Here is a 24,663-nt window from a genome sequence, read left to right as displayed (position 1 = left end):
ACAGAGGAGAAGGTATTCTCCCAAAACAAAAATCTAGGTCCTTTTGTTGGAGGAGGAACAGATACCATTGTCTACTACAGGGTTCTTTTAACTTTTCAACAGTGAATATGTATTAATGCTATAATCAGAAAAGTATATTAAAATATAATCAGAAAAGATAACTGAAAACTTGGGGAGGGAGAATGAAAAGATTCCCTACGTCCTATAAAAAAAGTAGTGAACGTGTCAACACTCTGAAAGGCATTTTGCAAAAGCTCTGAAACGAGTTGGAATTCAGTCTACACCATGTGGGAAGTAGTGCCATAGAGTGATTAGCATGCCTGTTGAGAGTCTGGGCTAGCCTGGTTCTTTAACTTACTATTCATTTAATCTTGAGCAAATTGCTTATCTTTTTGAGCCCTATTTCCTTATCTATAAAAGAGAGGATTGTTGTGAAAAAAAAAAAAAAAAAAAAGTGCGCTGAAGTGAATAGTAAGCACTTAAAGAATGTTAGCTATTACAATTACTTAAAAGTTATAAAAATTACTATAGAGATCATTTAAAAATATGTATTTAAATGGGCCTGTATGTGTTGTGGTGAGAAAGTAAGACTCAATATACCTTCTCTACTAACATTTTCCTCAACTTTAGCTAATTTTCACACACCCAAAATGTTACTCATTTCACAAGTATTAAGCCTTTACTATGAAGGAAAGGAAATAATGTGAGAGATTACAGGAAAAAATATATTACCTCTTCTCCAAACTGATTGCTTAAAAAGTAAGAAAAAAACCATCTCTTTAATAGTCTGGTCCATAATCATAGTTACAGTGCTTTTCATAGGCCTAGGTTTAATATTCTAAACATTTTATCTATAGTAACTCATTTAACCCTCACAACAATTCCATAAACTAAATTCTGGTGCTTTTTCTGTTGTGTTGTTGGATGCCATCAAGTGAATTCCAACTCATAGCGACCCCATGTGACTAAGTAGAACAGCCCCATAAGGTTTTCTTGGCTGTAACCTTTACAGAAACTGATTGCCAGGTCTTTCTCCTATGAAACCACTGAATGGTTCAAACACCCAGCAGTCTGCATGTGCAGTCAGACCCATTAAATACAACATTCTGGAGTATATCCAAAAAGTATATGTAAGGAAAACAATATAAATATGCCTCTCGAATATTGTCTAATGGGCATATCTGTGTACCAGGTAAAGAAAAATTAATGGGACTTCTAATGTGCATTGTTCAGTAGCCAGATAAAACCTGCCTACTGAGGAAGTGAAATTCTACCATGTGCAAACTCTACTTCACATACTCCCCCCGCGAGGACATAGGAATTATATCATCAAAAATACAGTGGATTAATGAAATGAATTTTAGGGAAATGCAGGTATGGATGGCTGCCACCTAAGATCTGAGTGTGAAAAATGTGAAACTTGTATCAGTTGAGCTGTTGCCCGTTCCCATAGTTCACTTGGGCACCTCCTTGCCAGCTACCTTCACTGGTCAGAATCTCACCTGCTGCAGTGATTAAGACCAAAGCTAGCACCTGCTGACACTTGAACCCATTATAGGTTCTCCATTGGAAGGAAACCTATCCCCTCAGTAGGTTATAACTCAGCAAAAAACACTAATTTATAACCTAAGTAATACAGCTATTGCAGAAAAGACACTTTCACTGGTGCTGCTGTCAGACACTCTTTCCTTTTACCAGAACAGTCTCTCAGTTACTCCATTTTTGTCCTGTCTGGGGATACATTCTCTTTTGACTTGCATCATTCCTTTTCCTTCCATTGAAATTTAACATGCCTGATATTCCACCACTCTTGTGGCAGTTATGTGAGATTTACATCACTTCACACATATACTTTGTCTATTTAAACATGGGACCAATTTTTTTTAACAGTAAAGATATGATTATTGGTGAATTTTATGCTGCTGTGTTTTATTATGCTTTCAGATCCTATTGATCATCGCTTCAGTTATTGGGATCATTGTCTACAGGCTGTCAGTGTTCATTGTATTTTCTGCACAACTTCCCAAGCACTTTAATGGGACAGACCCAATACAGAAGTATTTGACTCCACAGACAGCCACGTCCATCACTGCTTCTATCATCAGCTTTATCATTATCATGATTCTGAACACCATATATGAAAAAGTGGCAATCATGATTACTAACTTTGGTAAGGTCCTACTATTGTTGTTAATGTGTGCCATCAAGTTGATTCTGACTTGTAGCAACCCCATTTAACAGTAGAACTGCCCCAAAAGGTTTTCTTGGCTGTGAACTCGATGCAAGCAGATCACCAGGTCTTTCTCCTGCTGAGTGGCTGAGTGAGTTCAAACTGCCAGCCTTCTGGTTAACTGCCAAGTGCTTAACCATTGTGTCACCAGGGCTCCTTAAGGTCCTGCTATATTTATAGTATACACTATACTATAGCTGTGGTCGAGTCGATTCCAACACCTAGTAACCCTGTAGGACAGAGTAGAACTGTTGCTATAGGGTTTCCAAGCCTGCAAACCTTACAGAAGCAGACTGCCACATCTTTCTCCTGTGGAGCTGATGCTCAGTTGGAACTGCTGAGTTTTTGGTTAGCAGCTCAGCCTTTAACTGTTGGACAATTTTTGTCCCTGTAGAAAACACAGACTGTATCTTTTAGGTGTTTCAATTCCAGTATGTTGCAATTTTTAGGAATTTCTGAGTGTAAACTGTTTTCTCTGGCCTGTGTAGGAAATGAATTATCTACAGCTTTGCCTTAGCAAAAGGGACAAAGTAAAGACAATCATTACAATGTCCAAGCTCTGTGTAAACAGATCAGTGCTGAATAATATTTTCAATTACATTAGATCGTGTACCCTATTGTTGAAAGTAAATAGTCTCTTTATTGCAAATAAGTGGAATAGGGTCACGGCTCATAGCAAATATGCTCTTCTGTTGCTGAGAGGACAAGCAATCACATTGTTGCGTGTCTTCCCCCATGCTGTTCATATTAATATAGTTCCATTCTCATCAGTTCTGGCTTCTGTAATAAGTGTTTCTTCTCTGGCTTGTTTCCCAGGCAGCTGTATAGTAGCTAAAGTTAAGTGCTTCCCACACCCTGCCTGGGGTGTTCCCTGAATGGTCCACTCAGTGGTCTACTAGAAACAGTCAAACCAGTTCAGATTCCAAACTTGGAGGGTCTTGTCTTCCCCAAATGCCTCTAGCAAGACGACTTTCTTTTCTTTTTGTATTGTTTCCTTTTCTTGAACAGACCTACCTTATTTCACTTCAGGACAACAAGAGAATATCTTTTAGCAGGCTGTTCAAAATAGCTTTCTGTCAACCTGGACCTGAGAGAAGACAGTTCTTACCCAATTGATAACATTGTATTTGTAAATTGTAATGAACAGTTGAACATTTTGCCATGTGGGAAATTTATGGGGCGGGGGTGGGGGTGGGTGGGGGACGGACTCATAACAATGTACAAACTTAGAATTAACACAGTGGCTATATTAAGAAATTCAAAACAATGTAAATGTAAACAGTGTGAATTGTATTTTTTAAAAACATGTTAATTCTTGTATCAGTATCTTTGATTAGGGTCTCAAAGCTGTTCACAGTTTTTAAATCTTTCTTTTTGTTTGTTTTAACTGCAGAACTCCCAAGGACCCAGACTGATTATGAAAATAGCCTAACCATGAAGATGTTCTTGTTCCAATTTGTCAACTACTATTCTTCATGTTTCTACATAGCATTCTTTAAGGGCAAATTTGTGGGTTATCCAGGAGACCCAGTATATTGGCTGGGAAAATACAGAAATGAAGAGGTGTGAATATAGAGTTACAGTCTCTTGATAATTTAAGTTATTTTATATTTTCTCTCAATTGGCTAATGAATAGTTTTCTCCAGTAGATTTTTTTAGCCTATACAGAAGAACAAATATCAGAAAAATAAAGTTATAAAATTAATGCATTTCTTTCAAGTTAGACCCATCTGAACTTTAAATGGGATTTTCTTTTTTTAAATTCCAGTGTGACCCAGGTGGCTGTCTCCTTGAACTGACAACTCAGCTGACAATAATCATGGGAGGAAAAGCAATCTGGAATAATATACAAGAAGTATTACTTCCGTGAGTATTGCATAACCTGGGGAGAACAGATAGAGATAAAACATCCTACACATCCAAATTATTTGCCTCTGTATCCATATGGCTGCATGTCCAACTCTTAAATGGATTCACATCTGTAATTATTAAAGGTTTTCAATCATGATTGTCAAACCAAAAGGGTAAACATACTCATTTAATAGCTATGTCAGACAACCTTTTTTATATTTAACTTAAATCCCTGCTTTGTTTAAAAAAACAAAACAAAAAACGGTTGTTGTCAAGTTGAATCTGACTCCTTGTAACCCCCTGTGTGTCAGAGTAGAATGTACTCTATCGGGTCTTCAATGCTGATTTTAATGGAAGCAGATAGCCAGGCATTTCTTCTGAGGCACCTCTGGGTAGACTAGAACTCCAGCCTTTTAGTTAGTAGTTTGAATGTGTTACCATTTGTACCACCCAGGAGTTCCTATCTGCTATGTTTTAAAAAAAAAATAAAAAAAAACTGCCATTGAGTCAATTCCAGCTCATGGTGACCGTACAGGACAGAGTAGAACTGCCCTATAGGGTTTCCAAGACTGTAGATCTTTACGGAAGCAGACTGCCTCATCTTTCTCCCATGGAGCAGCTGGTGCGTTTGAACTGCCGACCTTTTAATAAGCAACCGAATGCTTTAAGCACTGTGCCACCAGAACTACTTACCTGCTATATAAAAAGCAAAAAGCAAGCCTACTGCCATCAAGTTAGTTCCAACTCATAGCCACCCCTGTTGGGTTTCCAAGGCTGTGAATCTTTACAGAAGCAGATTGCCTCATCTTCCTCCTGTGGAGCAGCTGGTAGGTTTGAACCACTGACCTTCTGATTAGCAGCCAAATTTCTTACCCATTACATTACCAGAATTCCTTACCTGTTATATAATTCACACCTCTTAGGCTGTCGGTGGTAGCTGATTGATCATAGCCCATTGAGAGATGACCCTTGTTACAGCTGTGAATTAAGTATTCCTACAAATTCTCAACAACTTCCTTCTCCTTTTATACTATGCATTTAAAAATCAATAATAGTAATTTGATGAGTTCCTAGTATTTGTCAGTCACTGTACTAAGTGCTTTATGCATCTCTTATTTAATCCCTCAAACTATCCTTACTTTTATATCCCCTTTGCAAATGAAGGTCATGAGGCTTAAAGAAATTAAGTGACTTAACCAAGTTCACACCACCAATAAGAGGCTACTGTGGAATTTAAATCCAAGGTCATATGACTCTAAACCCATGTGATTTCAAGGTACATAGGATGATAATGTTTTCAGAGGTAGTTACCTAAAATAAGGAGCCCTGGTGGCCTTATAGTTAAAGGGCTGAGCTGTTAGTTAACCAAGAGGTTAGCTGTTTGAACTTGCTAGCTACTCCATAGGAGAAAGATTAGGCAGTTGGCTTCTGTGAAGATTTACAGCCTTTTAAGAGGAAAGGCCCGGTTATCTGCTTCCAAAAATTAGCCAATGAAAACCCTATAGATCATGAGCATATCATCTAATGCAGTGCTGAAGGATGAGCCCCTATAGTGAAAGGCACTCAGAATAGAAGGCTCAGGCATGCCAGTGATGGTGAAGGTGGCGCAGGACCAGGCAGCCTTTGTTCTGCTGTACAGGGTTGCTGTGAGTCAGAGATAACCCGGCAGCAACTAACAATATGTATTAAAAACGTTTTGCATGTCAGCTAGTATTTTCTTTTCAAAGATGAATGCCTTGACTTACTACCATTATTTTAGATTCCCCAAATTTTCACTAACACTTTTTTTTTTTTACCTTTTATTGGGTGCTGTTTTGTCTGTTCTGACTGGTAGAAACCCTACAGGACAGAGTAGAACAGCCCCCATGAGCATTTTCAGGGTTGTAAATCTTTGCAGAAGCAGACTGCCACATCTTTCTCCAACAGAGTAATTTGTGCTCAAACTGCCAATCTTTCAATTAGCAGCCAAGCACTTAGCCACTGGACCACCAGGGCTCCTATTTTATACCTAGTCTTAATAAATGGTTTCTAAATGGAATTCTGGATCCTGGTCAAATCTGTAGAGATAACTGTTAGAGTCATATGGCTTTTCACTCTGTGCTAAAAAAAGTATCATCTAACAGCCAAAACTACCTTGTAGTCATAGGATTAATTTCCTTTGGAAAACTCACTGTTTACTTTCTAGTGCATCACTTACTATAATGCTAAAAATATCCTCTTCCTACCTGAATTAGTTATAAATCATCCTATATTTTCTTAACATAAAGAGAACCAATCAAATGTACTAATTCTAAAAGGTAGGATGATCATTAGCAATTTAGAGAGCTGCATATCAAACCAACAATGAGATATTATCTCAACCCACCATTAATAGCACAGTTCATAAAAACAGAAAACAACAAATGCTGGTGAGGGTCTGGGGATTCTGGAACTCTCATACACTGCTGGTGGAATTGTAAAACTGTGAAAAGTGGTATGGTATTTCCTTAAGAAGTTGGAAATAGAAATGCCATATGATCCAGCAATCCTACAACTAGTATACGTCCTAGAGAAATAAGAGCCATGACACAAACAGATACATGCACACCCATGTTCATTGGAGCATTATTTATAATAGCAAAAAGATGGAAATAATCTGTGTGCCCATCAGTGGATGACTGGATAGACTATGGTACGTATATACGGTGGAATACTGCTCAGTGTTAAAGAATAACAATGAATGTGTGAAACACCTCATAATATGGATGAACCTGGAGGACATGATGCTGGGTGAGGTGGTTGTTCTTGCTGCTATTGTTTTTATGTGCCATCAGTCAGACCCGACTCATAGCCACCCTTCCTTGGGTTTCCGAGGCAATATCACTATGGAAGTAGATTGCCCCATCTTCCTGCCAAGGAGTGGCTGGTGGGTTTGAGCCGCCAGCCTTCTGGTTAGCAGTCAAGTGCTTTAGGCACTGCGCTACCAGAGCTCCCTGGGTAAGATTAATCAATCACAGAAGGACAATTGTTGTGTGAAACCACTACTGTTAAAAAAAAGTGCACAAGTTTATACGCAGAAAGAATCATTCTTTGAAGATTAACAAGGGTGGGAGGAAATGGGAGAGTAAATCACCAACTAGAGCGTAGACATGTGTTAACTTGGGTGAAGGCTAAGGCAGTATATAATAAGGGGGAGGTCAGCACACAATGATCAAGGTAGGGGATGACATAGGGAGGAGCACAAGAGTTAAAGGCAACAAAGATGAATACTATTATATACACAATCCTACAATAACAGTAATAACAATAATCTATGAGTTGATAGAGGTAAGCAGTCGAATGGGACTGCCCCCATGAATATATATAAAGGTTTAACAGAGGATGTCTCTACCTATGTATTTATATGTGCTCCAAATATATCCATTAATTAGTAGAGCATACGTGGGGCAAAATTATGAAAACTTCTTAGTCATAACCAAATACATTGAGGGAATGAGTCAGTGGGCATGGAAGCTCAGGATCATAGTCTCAAGGGACACTAAAGTCAATTGGTATAACATTGGCCACAAAGACAATGTTCTACATCCTACTTTGGTAAGTAGCAACAGGGGTTTTGAAAGCTTAGGAGTGGCCATCTAAGGTGCAGCTATTGGTCTCTGCCTGCCCAGAGTAAAGAAGAGTGAAGAAAAAGACACAAGGAAACAATTAGTCCAAGGGACTCATGGACCATATGAACCTCAGCCTCTGCAACCCTGAGACCAGAAAACCTAGATAGTACCCAGCCACCACTGCTGACTGCTTTGAAAGTGATTTCAATGTTGTTGTTGTTGTTACGTGCCGTCGAGTCGGCCCCGACTCATAGCGACCCCTCCTTGGGTTTCCGAGGCAGTATCACTACGGAAGTAGGAATGCCCAACCTTCCTTCCGAGGAGTGGCTGGTGGGTTTGAACCGCCAGCCTTCTGGTTAGCAGTCAAGTGCTTTAGCCACTATGCTGCCAGATAGGAGGTCCCAAAAAGAGTGGGGGAAAATGTAGAGCAGCACTCAAAATCATAAAAACAAGTCCAGGTTTATTGGTCTGATGGAACCCCCAAGACTCTGGCCTTTAGACACCCTTCAAGCTAAGAACTGAGCTTAATCCCTGTGACTCAACTTTAAGCCACATGATAGGCCTATAAGGTGAACAGTTATATACTCATGAGAACAATCAAGCATGTGAGATCAAAAGGACAGCATTTGACCAGGGGTAGAGCTAGGTAGGTGGGAGGGGATGAAGAGGAGGGCCAAAGGGCAGGGTGGGTGCTGGGAGGAAGTGGGAAGAATGCTGTTATAGTGTGGGGATTGCAGTGAATGTCACAAGACAGAATGTGTGTGGATTATTGAATGGAAAACCACTTTGCTATGTAAACTTTCACCCAAAGCACAATTCAGAAAAGAAAAAAAGTAGGATGAGCATGGCATGACAAGAAGGAGAAATCTCTGCTCATCTTGCAATATTATGTTGCGTAACCCACAGTGTTGTTTTGAATATTAAGGTAAGAATTGTAGAATAACATGATTAGTTTAATTATTCTTAGTTATTTTATTAAAATCATCACCATAATAATGTTTTATTATGGTAACCTATGATTGCATTTGATAACTTTTAGGCTTTCATGTTATTTTAGGCTTATAATGGACTTTAATTCAACATATTATCATTTAGCCAGACTTTTATTTTTAATTAAAAAAAACCCTCACTGCTATCAACTCAGATCCGACTCATAGAGTCCCCTCCTGAGTTTCTGAGGCAGTATCACTATGGAAGTAGATTGCCCAATCGTCCTTCCAAGGAGTGGCTGGTGGGTTTGAACTGCCAGCCTTCTGGTTAGCAATCAAGTGCCTTAGGCACAATACCACCAGAGCTCCTATTTGTGTGGATCATAACAAGTTATGGATAATATTAGGAAGAATGGGAATTCCCAGAGCACTTAATTGTGCTCATGAGGAACCTGTACATAGACCAGTCTTCTGGTTAGTAGTCAAATGCCTTAGACACTATGCCACCAGAGCGCCCGTAAGAGGAAATCTTTACATTCAGGATGGTGCCTGTCTACCATTACTGAACACTTTGATCAGGGACCCAGTAGATGAATTCTGATCGAAAGAAGGAAAATCAGAAAATGAAATTTTAAATTCATATGGATACTGGACTTATTGGATACATTGAGATTTGGGGGACTCTTGTATCTGTTGCCTGGAAATAATCTTTAAACCTTGAACCAAAACAATCCCATTAAGCCACTGTTAAACTAAACAACAGTTTAGCTCAATGAATAAAGAGTGTTTACTCGAGCATTGCACTTTTACAAAGAATTATCTACATGAATTCCAACTGACAACAGTTAATCTAAAGCACAAATGACAACTTGAAGAGGCAGAATCTAAATTAATGGTGATAAAACAATATAGATAAAGATAGTAAGAATGATGACACATTATGAAGTACATAACCAGTGTCATTTAACTGCACATGTAGAAATTGTGAGTATATATATGTACATATATATATGTATATGTATATATATATACATATACATATATATATATGTTTTGTTGTATATATTACCACCTAAAAAATTTTTGCTTTTATTCCTAATAAAACATGTCTCGTTAGACTAGCTCCCCTGTTTGAGCCCTCTGAGGTTATTTTACATCCTAAATATCTCAAGTGGTTTTATCATTCTGGTTTCCCGCCATCTGATAATTTGTTGTACATGTCATCTACAGCCTTATGCATGGTAAGGATAAAAATGTTTAGCATAATGCTACTAGCAATAAAACTCAGTCATTTAAAAAAAAACTAAATATTTATAGCCTTTAGAAACCCTGTAGAGCAGTTCTACTCTGTCGTAGAGTGTCGCTATGATTTGGATTCAACATGACATCAGTGCGTTTAATTTGGTTTGATTTATCTAAAATAATGACCACAAAGGTTTTGACTTATATTTTTTTCCCCCTAAAAAATTAGATCAGTAGGATATAATTGTAATTCAGATGTTAGCTATGTAATTCAGATGTTATAATGTGCTTTTTTTAAACTAAGGTCCACTGTTGTTTAAAATTTTTGATTAAGCCCACATCCCATATCAAAATGCAAACTTCAGTGCCATCACACAATTTCTGCAAATTTCAGGGAGCTTATTGGATTAGTTACTTATTGTTTCTATGCCAGATAACCACAAACAATGGCTTAAAACAACACAGATTTATCATTTTATGGTTGTGCAGGTCAGACGTCCAACAAAGATCTCACTCAGCTAAAATCAAGGTGCTAACAGGGCTGCATTTCCTACTGGCAACTCTAGGGGAGAACCTATTTCCTTGTCTTTCCCAACTTCTGGAAGGAGCTCACATTCCTTGGCTCTTGTCTTCCTTTATCCATCTCAAAGCCAGCAACATTGCAACTCTCTGACCCTTTTCTGCCTCTCTTCTACTTTTATGGATTCTTGTGACTACATTAAATCAAACCTACTGCCACTGAGTCAATCCTGTCTTACAGTGATCCTAAAGGACAGAATAGAACTCCCCCATAGGGTTTCCAAGACTGTAAAGCTTTACCAAAGCAGACTGCCTCATCTTTCTCCCATGGAGCAGCTAGTGGGTTCAAACAACTGACCTTTTGGTTAGCAGTCGAATGCTTCACTCACTGTACCACCGAAGGGTTTCTGTGAGTTGGAATTAACTCAGTGGCAGTGGGTTTGGTGTTTTGGTTTCTGTGATTACCTTGACCCCACTTGGTAGTGCAGGACATATTCCCAAGCTGATAAGCAACCATAATTCCACCTACAACCTTAATTCCCCTTTACCTTGTAACCTAACATATTCACAGTTCCAGAGATCAGGACATGGACATCTTTAGGGGCCATTGTTGGGTCTACCACACTTATCTTTTCCAGGTTATCTCCAGCTCTGAGCTTCTGCCCTCACAACACTTTTGATCTTCCTTCAGTCTTGCCTCCTCTCTGTACTTACTCCTCTCTGCCCCAGGACCACCAAATACAGAGGATAGCCCCTCTCCCTGTTGCCCTTCAGAACTACGCGCATGTGTACTTTATTGAAGTTTGGGGCATGGAGACAATAGATCAGACAACTTAGACTTTCAAGTAAATAAATAAACCTGCACTTTTTTTAGAAGTATTTCATCCACAATTGGGGTTTTCGTATTTAGGCCCTTTCTTTGTATGCTCCACACTCTTTTTTTTTTTTTTTTTTTCTAAATAGCCCAATCTATTTTATTCTTTGAGCAAATTCCATTGTAGGAGCCAACATCATCCACGTGCTTCCAAAGTAGAAAGTAAATATCATCGCAATTATGTATGCTCCAGACTCTTGACATTCGGTTCTGTCTTTCCCTGCCACCTAAGGAGGCCTGCTAATCAGAAAAAACATTCAGCTGCTAACCAAAATATCGGCAGTATGAAACCACCAGCCACACTGTGGGAGAAAGATGAGACAGTTTAGAAACAGAAGGATGTTCTTTTCTGTCCTGAAGGGTCACTATGAGTTGCAGTCAACTTGATGGCAGTGGGTTTGGTTTGGTTTGGTTTAGTTTTCCCCACTGCCTACAACTTTCCTGTCTTTCTTTCTCCTCCTTCCCATAACCTTCTCTTTCTGTTCCCATCATTGAGTTGCTGTTCATTCTTTTTGTAGAACAGTGAACTGACTCTGGTGTGTGTCCTTCCAAATAATTTCTTCAGCCAGGGGAACCCTCCATCTTCTGTGTGAACTTGCAAGGTCTTTCTCTAAATTAAGACATCCTTTCTACCTCCCACCTTCCCAAAAAAGGACTCTGATTTTAGTTGTAAAGTTATTTTTGGTAGTTCAAGCCCACCAGCTGCTCAACAGGAAGAAGATGAGGCAGTCTGCTTCCATAAAGATTCACAGCCTTGAAAACCCAATGAAGGTCACCATGAGTCACAGTCAACTTAGTGGCAGTGCGTTTGGTTTGGTTTTGGTATACAGAGAACAGGAGCCTTGGTGGCACAGTGGTTAAGTGCTTGGCTGCTAACCAAAAAGTCAGTGGTCCAAACCTGCCAGCTGCTCCATGGGAGAAAGATGTGGCAGTCTGCTTCTATAAAGATTAGATTACAGCCTTGAAAACCCTATGGGACATTTCTACTCTGTTACATGGAGTTGCTGAGTTGGAATCAATTCAACAGCACCTAATAACACCATGTGCTTCAAGTACCTAAGATGAGTAAATAAATGGAATTGTGGAACCCAGAAAACAAGCTCAAAGCCCTCTAGCTTTCCTAGCACAGCCTTGAAAGAACCATCCCTTCTTAGAATTTTGATATTTGAGGCACTCCTGGCATTTTATTTTACTCTGTGCTTGACAGAATACTAGGACAATTCCTACTTTATGTGGCTAACTCTGGAGAGATGTTTATGGTAAAATGTTAAAGTAATTAGATTCAAATATGCCAAAATACCAATAGTAGCATCCTTTGGTGTTTTGATAATGAATAGTTGTTATTTTTTTCCTTTATATATTTTCGGGGTTTGGTTTTTTTTTTTTTTTTTTTTTTTTCGGTTTTTTCAACCATAGGTTATGTGCTATTTGTATAATAGGAAAAGTTAACTGTTATGGAGAAAATATTACTTCTCAATATATATTTTAATGGGGCAGGAGATACATGTAGCAAAAGAATCCTAAATAGAGGGATCTCTCACTTTCCAAGCTTGCTGATGGTAAACTCAAGAATGAAATGGATTCAGATAGTGAATGATACTTGTGCTTCAAAATTATTAATTGAGAATACTGTTGAGTGTCCCAAACAGAAAAGGTGATTGTCTTTAGTATGTAGATAAACTAGGATAATAAAGGTGGAAAGAGACAGTGAGGCAGAAAATGCTTCACACCTTGCTTTGCACATAGTAAGTAAAGGGCACCTTCTTATGATTCTAAATGTTAGACTTTATGCAGGGAAAATTCCTAAAGAAATTGTTTTGTCATCCCTGCTAGAAGAAGGAGTCTTCTAGGCTTGGTCAAGGGAAGAGCTGTCTAGCAATTTGGTGGGACAGGTCTGGAAAAGATAGCAGTTTGATAGAATAGGTCTAGCGAAGCTAGCTCTAGAAAAGAGCAGCCAACAACCGGTCAGGTCAAAATACCAAGGCTCACTGAGTCATCCCAAGCTCACTGAGTGAGATTTCCAAAGGAGGCCCTGGGCAATTTTGTTTGTTTGTTTGTTTGTTAAGTCTATAGGTGATTCTGGTGCACAATCACAATTGAGATCCCTGCACTAGAATCACAGCCCAATAGAAGATCTAAAGGACCAAGGACAGAGAGGTGGATGGACAACAATTTAAGATTTCCTTCTCCTAGATGAATGGTCCACCACAAGAAAGCTGAGCAACAGGCTGAGAGTGTGTAGTTCAGAGAAGAAAGCTAATCATGACTTCTCAAATATGCAGCTGGAGTAGGAGTGCTATATAGGCTGAGAAGGAAGGCCCGATGAGTTGGTAAGGCAAGTGGTTGCCAGGACAGAAGTTTCATCCTGAGTCCAAATTGTGATGGGTTCAGGGCCCAGATTGAAAAAGGCTTGATTCTTTGGGGCATGGAGAGGATTCAGCAAGAGACGGAAGCTGGAAGTAGGAAACATAGCAAAACATAAATCAATAAAAACCAAAACAGGTAGTCTGCAGTTTGGGTATCATGAAGGGTGATGGATATATGTGACGCTCAGTGCCACCTGCATTACAGAACTTTTGGTTGGGGCATGGGAAGCTTTATCTTTCCCAAGCACCCCATGTCATTCTCGTAAGTACTGAATGAGGACCTCTGATATAGACATAATTGTGTCCCTGAGCCACAATTCTGAATAACTTGGCCATAATGATAGTTAGCCTCAGTCATAGGAAGTGTGTATTGGTCAACAGGGAATCCCTCACAGAAGTTTTAACATGTTAGTCCGTTACTAATTTGAATCATTTAATCCTCATGACAGCCTGGGTAATGCAGGTTTTATCACCTCACATTATAGATGGGACTACAGTCTCAGTAACTTGAGCAAACTTCAGTAGCTGGTAAGCAATGGAATGTGTGTTCAGATTCAGGGGTGCCTGGTACCATATCCCCTTCACTTTCCACAGTGTTTTGCTGCCTCTGTAATGTTGTTAATGGAATGAAGTGGGGACAGATTTGTGAAGGAATGTTCTCTACTAGAGAAATCTCCGTTTAGTAAAATTTGAGTAGCAATCAGTGAAAAGTCAGTGCTGAGACAAAGTGGTGGGAGATGCAACAGAGAGAGCTATTTGTAATTCATATCTTATGGTAGGTGTCTGTGTGTGGGGGGGGGTTAGTGTGCAGTACATGCACACAGTGGAGAGGATAGGGTTCTGCTCGTTTCTGTGCAATGACTGTCTTTACAGTAGAGTGAAAGTTTCTTATTGTCCAAGTTTGAAATCCATACAGGCACATTTCAATCAGGTGCAACCCAGCCTGATGTTGATATCTGCATTTGAAGTTTGTTGTTGTGCTTGTTCTGATGAACTCCACATGCGTAAACCACAAGCTCCCAGCTGTTCTGTTGCTTTAGGGGACAACGGTCTTTACAGGTGCAAACTTCATTTCTCTGCCAACTCAGATTTCTCTTCAGGACAAATTGGCATGACAAAGGGAAGCATTCATCTGGCCCACAAAACTTAGAGACAAAAAAAATAAAAAGCCTAGTATATAAGAAGAGACAACAGAGAGTTCTATAGAGAGTACCTAGTCGTGAGCAGAGCACTGGGCTGTGAGGTGAGTCGGCTGTGTTTTCTCCTAGGTCTGACCTGGAGGACGTTAACTTTTGTTTGGCTTAAAACAGGGTTTGGACCTGTTTTATCTACTATGGAATTACATCACTTTTCTGCTTACTACCCTCTAGTGGGTCCTCATTTCCTTCCTTTGAAAGTCCAGTTCTACGGAGTGGACTCTTAGGGGCTCCTCCTCCCCAAACCACCAAAAGCTTGTTTCCTACTGGGCAGCCTGCTCCAGCCTCAGGGTCTTTGTAGTCCCTGTTCCCTCTGCCCAGAAAGCCCTTTACCTCAGGAGCTTGCCCCTTTACCTCCATCACATCCTATTCAAATGTCACACCTTAGTGAGGCCTTCTCTGACCCTGTTCCCACTCCTCCCTGTATACAAACACAAACACTCTCTATTCCTTTCCCTACTTTATTTTTTTACCACACCATTTACCTTCTGCTCACATACTATTTTGTTCATTTTGTCTATGGCTTATCAGAATGGCATTTCATGAATGCAGGAGTTTCTGATTATTGTTTTCAGTACGATGTCCCCAGTGCCTGGGAAGTAGGAGGTACTCAGTACATACAGGATGGATGGGTACATGGGTACATGGGTGGATGGGTGGATGGATGGATGGATGATGGATGGGATGTGGTGACTCCTGTTACTTGGTTTGGTTGGCTGGAGTGTTACATAAGGAAAGATGACGACTCCACTAAATACTAGGATATGGCAGTTCCTTTTTCAGTATTTATTGTCAGTATAATTACCCCAAATAGGATATAAGTCTCCTGTTCCCACTGTGTCCTCCGCACCCATCCCAGCACTGACCACAGGAAGGGCTGAATAAATATTTGCTGGCTGATTAACTTTTTATTAAACAGTATGTCATGAACATGTTCCCTGTTCAAAATTATTTGAAAAAAACAATGGCTGCATTAAATTTATATGTGCTATAATTTATTTTTCTGTTGGTAAACATTTATTTTGCCTACTATTTTGATATTATAAAGGATGCTGTAGCAAAAATTCTATATAGATTCTTTATTATTGTTTGTTTTCCTGATTATTTTCTTAGGATAAAATATTCTAGAAGTGGAATCACTAGATAAACATTTATGACCATTTTTAAGGCTTTTGATGTATAACATTAAATTGCTCTCTGAAAAGTTCATATTATCCAGATTTTCTTGCATTCCAGGAGTGCTTTATTTCTGCAGTCACCTGCCCTGCCTTTCAATGCCGTTCACATATTCTCCTCTCTACTGAGAAGAATAAAAGTGGGCTTTCTCCTTTGTGTATTTTATGTTTTCTTAACTTTGAATTGCTTTGTTAGGTTTACTATACCTCACTCAAGCAAAACTGGGGTGGGAAGGACAATGACGGTAAGATGGCTAAGGATTCTCAAAGGGAGTAGACTCTGCACTTAAACCCTGGTGATTTCCATACTGGAAACAACATTTTTAATAATGGCGAAAAAAAAAAAGAATCAGATGAGGGAATGTATATTTTAAAAATAAAGTACCCATATAAAAAAGAAATAGAAGAAAAAAATAGTAGCAGTTAGAATTTTGATAAATCCAGGTACCAAAAAACAAAAAGCCCACTGTCATCTAGTCAATTCCAACTCATAGAGACCCGTTAGCACAGAGTTGAACTGCCTGCTAGGGTTTCCAAGACTGTAAATCTTTATGGAAACAGACTGCCTCATCTTTCTCCCGTGGAGCTGGTGAGTTTGAACCACCAACCTTTTGGTTCACAGCCCAATGCTTTAACCACAGCATCACTAGAGCTCCTGAATCCAGGTACAGAGTCCTATATTTCAAAATATTTTGGGGTTCGAGGCAGGAAAAAAATAAAATGTTACTGCTTTGCATTTAGCAGGCAAACATGAAATTCTTATTTAGGGAAGATTACGTGTTCAGCTTTGATATAACAGCAAAATACTTTCATAACCTTGGTCTGATAAAATTCTAATTTATAATTTGATCCTTTTGGCAGCTGGATCATGAATCTAATTGGACGGTATCACAGAGTTTCAAGATCAGAAAAGATAACCCCACGATGGGAACAGGACTACCATCTGCAGCCCATGGGCAAACTGGGATTATTCTATGAATATCTTGAAATGAGTAAGTCGTTAATAAAGTTTGAGTAATACAAATGTGGTGAAGCATGTTTTGAATCTCAAAAGCATCTGTGCTTGAGCCAAATAATCATTTAGCTTATTGAAATGAAGACGAGTATGTTTTTCTCCACTAGATAAAATTACATAATGAGGCTTTCCAATAAGGTTGGCTGTGTGTATCTTTGTCAATATTTATGTGGTACAAAGCAAAAGATTTATTACCAAGCAATGAAATAGAATATTCATTGAGGTACATCTTCACTATTAATTATCAAAGCATTCTAACTCTATATCTGAGAATGAACTCAGCAACTATTGTTAGACGTGATTTAGCTTGGGACTGGAGTCCATGCCGGCACAGCTGTTGGCTGATACTCTTGAACCGAGGCATTTAAGGAAGTCTGTCGGAGCTTCTATTTTGTGGCAGGAATGATCCAGAGATCCCCCTTTCACACCTCCTCTGGCCGTTGGCAACATATCCATTTCTTCTGGTGGGTGGTTTCTGCCCGGTTCCTTCAGTGGTCTCATGGCTAATCACGGGCTTCAATTCAGAAACATTCTGCTGATCAGGAACTAAAATTTAGCACAGTCCCCTCCTTCCTGAATGTCTTTGTCCATTTGCATATTATTTGCTTGGTTCCATTTCTCTTCAGTTGAACTTGATTTTGAACTCTAACTTGCCTTTAAATGAATGCATCTGAAAATAGATTTCCATAGGAAATACCATCTTATCTATTATGCATGACACACTTATATCTAATAGAAGGCTACCAATTTACATGTTTTGTATCTGCCCTTTCAGCTAACCTTTGCATTGAATTACAATATTTTGAAGCTTAGAAGAATAGAAAAGGAGGTACGGCGTTTTGGTTGACAGGCCTTGCATATATTCATGAAAGTTTGCGCATTTGCGGAGACTCCCCTTTGTGTCTCCTGTTTACAAGTCTGCAGATAGAGGGCAGTTTTATTAAATCACATTCTATATATAAAATAATTGCTTTTAAAAATAGACATTATACATAGAAACACATCTGCTCTCTTCAGTGAGTGAAAGGTTCATCTTGTAGCTCCTTCAGTCAACAGTACTTTGTAGCAGCCTAGAGTCTGATCTGAATTTCATTTTTGCTTTTGAAATGTTTTGTGACTGGGTTCTTTTAAGGGTTAGCTGCAGTACATAAGGTGGAAGCTATTCTGAGTCTGTTTATTTTCACAAAGATTATTAGACAATTATCTGTTATTCTAAAATGAGCCATAATTGCAAATATTTCTTATTGGAGTTATCATCAGCATTAATAATAATAACATCCTGTGGCAGAGTATCATTTGTTATCTTAGCACAAAAAAGAAACCTGGAAAAAGAGTTGTTTTTCTGTATCTGATTACTCAAATGAATGGCATTGAGAAGAGAAGTTATATATGGTCATGTTTTTGAGGGGAATTGATAGGGCTTTTAGAGCTTCATGTTGTTGAAGCTCATAGCGTCCCCTCCTTGGGTTTCTGAGGCAGTATCACTACAGAAGTAGGTTGCCCCATCTTCCTTCTGAGGAGTATCTCATTAAAATATTTGCTAACTAAATAATTTGGCCTTATCTTCCCTTACAAGAAAAGATGGAGTAACAGCTAATATAGACAAATTTTTAGATTTCTGAAATTGTTTTTTCTGTCATCCAAGTAATACCTAATGACTTAGAAAAACTAATCAGTTTCCCAAAGTAGTTGTTGTTGTTGTTATGTGCCGTCGAGTCAGCCCCGACTCATAGCGACCCCTCGTTGGGTTTCCGAGGCAGTATCACTACGGAAGTAGGATTGCCCAGCCTTCCTTCCGAGGAGTGGCTGGTGGGTTTGAACCGCCCGCCTTCTGGTTAGCAGTCAAGTGCTTTAGCCACTATGCTACCAGATCCCAAAGTAGGCAATCTGTTATTCTGTATTCAACCATAGGGTGGATTTTTTTTTTTTTTTTTTGGTCTATGGAAGACAAAATTTCCAATTGTCTTTTAAATATTTTTGTTCCTCTGAAAATAAATATTGAGTGCTTTTGAGAATGGTCTCACCAGCACACAGGCCTCTCTTTTTTTCCCATATTCAATAATACTACCACCTACCTTCATATTGATGGCTCCTAGCTTCTTAGGGAAAACATCTTTCGCATACAACCCAGGGACCCTCCAGCCTTGCTTGGGCTTCATACCTGGCCATCCTGCTCTGTTGCCTATGCCCCTGGGAGGGAACTAGAACATACTTCTCTGCCTGAAACGTCTTCTCCCTTCTTTTCTACCTGGTGAATTCCTACTAAGCCCCAGTGGTGTACCTCATCTTTTCACACAGATTTGCTGCTCGTTTTCCAAGTGTTACCAGCATTTGATACCTGCCTCGACTCTGCCTCTCTCCCCAGCTAAAGTGAACCTGTTGAAAGTAACTACCAAGTCTTTTGCATCTTTAAATCTTCAGCTTCTGGTATCAGTGCCTAGAACTGAGTGCTCATAAATATTTACTTAAGTGACTTGAAAGTGAAGCTTCAACACACACAGAGCTATTGGCTGGTTTTACAATATTACTCTACCCACCCATACTGAGATCTGAATGACATAGGATTTTTTTTTTTTTGGATGACAAATTTTATTTACTTAGTGAGTTTCAAAACATTCTTTGAGATTATTAGAGTAACACTGGAATGTTAACCACAGTTGCCTCCCAGAGTGCTTGGTCCTGACTTCCAAGACCCACACACAGAACATAAGAGAAATAGTCTATCAGCCTTGAAATCTGAATACCATAAGATACCATTTTGTACTTGAGTACTATACAGCACAGACATAGGTATGTTGTGACCATGCTGATGCCTTCCCAGTGGACAAGTGCCATAAATGAATTATAGGAAAGGGATATAGGGGGCCCCATTCATGTCTGGAATTGCTTCCTTCACTTTGCCATGTTAACTTGACCTTACCTTCCTCCATATACCAGTTCATTCTTTTAATCTATTAAAACAATGACCTTCGCATATTATTTTTCCATTTAACTTACCATAATTAATATTGACTCTTCTTCAACATCTCCTTGCCCCCACCTCTTTCCTCGATTCCCCCCTCCTATACTATCCCCACTGAAGCCCTCCTGCACTCTCTGGGATTCAGCCTCTCTTCCCCATTCCCTCATCTCTACTGTGTCCCTTCCCGTCACCTGCGTGGAAGTGTCCTAGCCTTGGCAGGATGAGTTTTCCAAAATGGCAGCTAGGCAATTGGAGGTATGCTCGAATAATTTCTTTTGGAAGGATCAGCACAAGGCTGGTCCCTATGAGGCAGAAGTTAACGATGTCCCAAATGTCCAACTTTTGCAAACTACTGTACCACTCCATCATCTCTAACGTCAACTCCTCCTCTGTCCCTCAGGACTCTCCCTCCTATCTTAAGGCTCCATATTTTGCTATAACATCTCATAGAACTCACAAACTGCCAAGGAAATGGCTCACACAGTTGTGGGGGCTGGCAAGTCTCAAATCTGTAGGTCACACATCAATCTGGAGAATTCTCATTTACTAGGTTGCTGAACCCAAATTGGCAGATCAGACAGCTGGCTGCTGTTTTGAGCCCCAAGAACCAGGGGTGAGATGAGGATGAACCAGATGCAGGATCCGGAGCATTCGTATATATACTCTCGGAAACTAAGGGTGGTTACTTGAGTCATCCTCTTACAAGGCAGGACTCAAGATACATCCCACCCTAATCCTGCCTCATTAACATAATGGACAACTCACCCCAAAGTGAGTCATACAGGTTAGGATGTACAATACGTCACAAAATGGAGGGCTGTGGCTAGAAGGGCCATAATTCATTGCACTACAAGAGGATTTACAGATCATCTCTTTATCCTTCGTTCAGTGAACACTTGCTGAGCACTTGCTTATGCCAAACATTATATCAGTTGCTGGGGAGAAGTTAGACTTGGTCCCATCTCTCATAGAACCAAAGGAGAAGAGTTGGGCACTTGATGTGTCCTTAACAAGGTGAATACAAGTTAGATTTTTTAGAGGAAGTATTACTTGAACTGGATTTTGAGTGGTGAATGGAAGTTAGCTATTTTAGCATGGCAAGTTCAAAAACTTTCAGGTAAATATAGTATGGCTAGAACAAATGATCCAAAGATGGGAATATAGCAGGTAAGCAAGGATGTCATGTGCTTAGGAAGTAGCTTGAAATTTATCCTTAAAGAAAGAAGGATCCATTCTTGTATTTGTAAGCAAGAGAATTGTATTTATGTTACTTTGACAGCAAGATGGAATTTAATATTTCAGATGAGGGCCATATTGGTGTGACTGAGGTCATTAATCAGGAGGCTACTACAGATAACCCAGGCAAAGAGTGATAAGCACCTAAATGGAAGTTGTGGGCATAGGAATAGAGATAAGGAGACAGATTTGATAAGTGTCAAAAAAATAACTAGTTTTGTGTCCAGGAGCTTTGGTGGCACAATGTTTGAGGACTTGGCTGCTAACAGAAAGGTTTGCAGTTCAAACCTATCCAGCAGCTCTGTGGGACAAAGACCTCCTGATTTGTTCCTATAAAGTTAAAGCCTAGAAAATCCTGCTGAGCCAGTTCTACTCTGTAGTTGCTATGAATCAAAAATCGACTCCACAGCACCTAACAACAATAACAAGTCTGTAGCAGGTGAGTAATAGAACTGTCTAAGATAACTTCCTGGAGACTGAATATGCAGGGTAGGGTGTAAGAAGAGAGCTGGTTTTGAAGAAATGATTTAGTGCTGGGTATTCTGCATGTAAAATGTCTATAAGATATCCAAGAAGGTAGGACAGACAGAGGGGCCTCAGATGAGGCCACGAGGGTGAATCAAGCAGTAGTATCGAGAGCTTGGCAGTGGTTTGATGATGAAGCCCTGGGGAAAAGGAACATTTCAAACAGAACTTCAGACCAATTCAAACTGGTTCAGTCATGGCTGACACAGCAAAATCAGAACAGACCTGAATCTGTAAAATGTGAGTATACCCCAAGACTGTGGCCGTTAGACATACTTCAGTCCTGGAACTGCTCACTCCCAGGGCTCAGTCTTCAGCCAAACAATAGACAGGCCTATAAGGTGAACCATAACACTAAAAGCACACACCCCTGAGAACAATCAACTATACACGATCAAAAGGACAGCATTTTCCCAGGGGTAAACTCAGAAGGCAGAAAGTGATAGGAAAGAAGGATGAATAGAAATGGTAAACACAGGGAGGAAGTGTGAAGAGTGCTATTACATTGTGGGGATTGCAATGAGTGTCACAAAACAAAATATGTATGACTTGTTAAATGGAAAACCAATTTGCTCTGTAAACTTTCACCTAAATCACAATAAAAAATTATTTAAAAAAAAAAAAAGTACCAAAATGATAACAAACTGCAAAAATTATGGATCAAAGCCCTAGAATGGGAGACTCAGAAGAGGCATAATGAGCCCTTTCAGGAGCCTGCTGCAGGAGATTGGGTTATTGCCAAACTCTGGAGAGCAACACACATTCAAAGTTATAAAGTAAGCTGCCATCTTTGAGCCAGGCACCGTTGTATCCGACTGTCAGTCAAGAGATTTGGATGCTATACAGTATGCATGATGCCCTTGTTTTCTGAGAGGGAGATTAAGTTTTTAGTAGGGTGTTGACCCCTAATATTTCCTGTTCTGGTATACCTACATTTTGCAGATTTGGGTCTGTTCCAGTATCATCAGCCACGGCTGAACAGGGAAGAACTGTTTCAAAGCCCTGATTTAAAAGAACAGAAGGAGGAGTCCATAAAGAAGGGAGAATAGCAGAGCGGTTGGAAGAAAACCTGGGGAGAGTTGTGTCGACACAGAAAAATTTGGATGGCTTAAGAGAACTTGAATATTGACAAAGAGACCTATAAAGAAAAATACAGGAAAAAATATTTAAAAGAGCTAAAGCCTATAAATTTCTGGAAATGTGAGGAAAAGTAAAAGAAACAGCTTTACTGGCTAGGTAGTCCTTTTTTAAAAAATATGTAACATGACTTGGCTTTTTAAAATTGTTTAAGTAAAATAAAAATCAAGGGAGAAAAAGTGTTCCAAGGAGAGAAAATGTTTGGCCATGTCAGAAGCTGCCTAGTGATGAAATAAGTAAGGATTGAAATGACGTTGATTTTAGAATATGCAGTTCACTGACCAAGTTAGCAAGAGTACTTTCAATGCAGTAAATCAGTCTCCAGTGAGTCAATTCAGACTTACAGTCTATGGGTCGGAATAGAACTGTACTTGGTAGGGTTTTCAGTGACTGAGTTTTTGGAAATACATCACCAGTCCTTTCTTCCAAGGTGCCTCTGGGTAGAGTTTTGGTCAGGCACCTCTCCCATACAGTGGTAAGGGCAAAAGCATGGTGTAGGGTTTTGAGGAGGGAATGAGTTATGGAGAACCAGAGATCACTAGGGTAGATACTTCCTTCTAGAAATTTGTGAAGTAATTTAAAAAATAACGATAATGTAGAAAATAATTAGCCATGTAGAGTCATGAAAAAGTTTCAAGCGAAGGTTGTTTCTGTTTCTTTGATGAATGTTTTTTGTCTTGCTAAATCAGTCTTATCTCTCTCTTTTTTCAACTTAAAAGTTCTTGGTTTCAAAAGTTGTTTGGACAGTTCAAATCACTTGCATAACAGATTATATATTCTGTTGTTTTTTTCTGGTCCCTTATTTTTTCATTTAAAAATTTTGATTCACCTGGAATTTATTTTGGTGGAGAGGGCTCTATACCAATAATTTAGCTAGTTGCTCCAATACTTGAATCTACTGATTTGAAATATCACTTTCATAATATATTAGAATCCCATGAATATTTGTATCTATTCTTGAAATCTCTTCTAATTCTTACTATCTATTCATACACTAGTTCTAAACTGTTTGAATTACCGTAACATTGTAATACACTTCATTATCTACTGGAGTTGCTTGCATTGTATTATTCTTGTTTTTCAGAATGTCCCTAATACTGTCAGTGCAAGCATCCCTTCTTATTGTTTATTTGTTTATATTTCTTAAGTTTAGAACCATTTTTCAGGTTCTTTTCTTAATAGGCTATTGGGGATTATTAACTGAATTTGCATTAAAAACCAAAACCAAACCCAGTGCCATCAAGTCGATTCCAACTCATAGCAACTTCCATTGGGTTTCCAAGGCTATAAATCTTTATGGAAGTAGGTTGCCTCATCTTTCTCCCACAGAGCAGCTGATGGGTTTGAACTGTTGACCTTCTGGTTAACAGCCAAATGCCTAACCCACTATGCTACCAGATTTACATTAGACTTCTAAAGTATTTTGTGGAGCAAAAACTTCATTTTCCCCAGCTTTGTCAGCCAAGTCAAGAGTGTGGTATATCCTACCGTTCATGCAGTCATTGTTTTGTTTCTTATTTTTTTTAAATCAACTATCATAACAGCCCTGTATTTCTCATTAATTTATTGTTAAATAGTCTGTGCTTTTGTTGTCACTACAAATGGCATCTTTTCTCCTTGGCATTTTTTAACCGGGTCATTGCTGACATAATCCTAATTTCAGGCTTCTTTTGAACAGTCAAGAGATCTGACAGACATAGGCGCAGATCCAACAAGGCAACAATGAGCTGTCCCTTTTGGTGGGAGATGTACTTGCCAGTTTACCACAGTCAGCTGTGCACCCACTCCACACATTTATATTACTTGCCTGGCCCCAGTA

The 24,663-nt window shown here is 39.3% G+C and overlaps 1 protein-coding gene across 1 annotated transcript in view; it reads left to right on the top strand.

Annotated features, from left to right (window-relative positions):
- ANO6 (anoctamin 6) overlaps positions 1–24,663 on the top strand; it is a 131,333-nt gene that overhangs the window by 90,391 nt on the left and 16,279 nt on the right. Inside the window, exons 11-14 of the mRNA XM_007937913.2 lie at positions 1,945–2,170; positions 3,624–3,793; positions 3,999–4,096; positions 16,831–16,961. Of these exons, the coding sequence (XP_007936104.1) occupies positions 1,945–2,170; positions 3,624–3,793; positions 3,999–4,096; positions 16,831–16,961 (625 nt within the window). The remainder of the gene's footprint in view (positions 1–1,944; positions 2,171–3,623; positions 3,794–3,998; positions 4,097–16,830; positions 16,962–24,663) is intronic.

The sequence above is a fragment of the Orycteropus afer genome, unplaced genomic scaffold (genome assembly GCF_000298275.1).
Source record: "Orycteropus afer afer isolate SDZICR_OR568_19922 unplaced genomic scaffold, OryAfe1.0 scaffold00045, whole genome shotgun sequence".
NCBI classification, from domain to species: Eukaryota; Metazoa; Chordata; class Mammalia; order Tubulidentata; family Orycteropodidae; genus Orycteropus; species Orycteropus afer.
The sequence above is the reverse complement of the archived record's forward strand: the minus strand, read 5'-3'. Positions and strand labels throughout refer to the sequence as shown.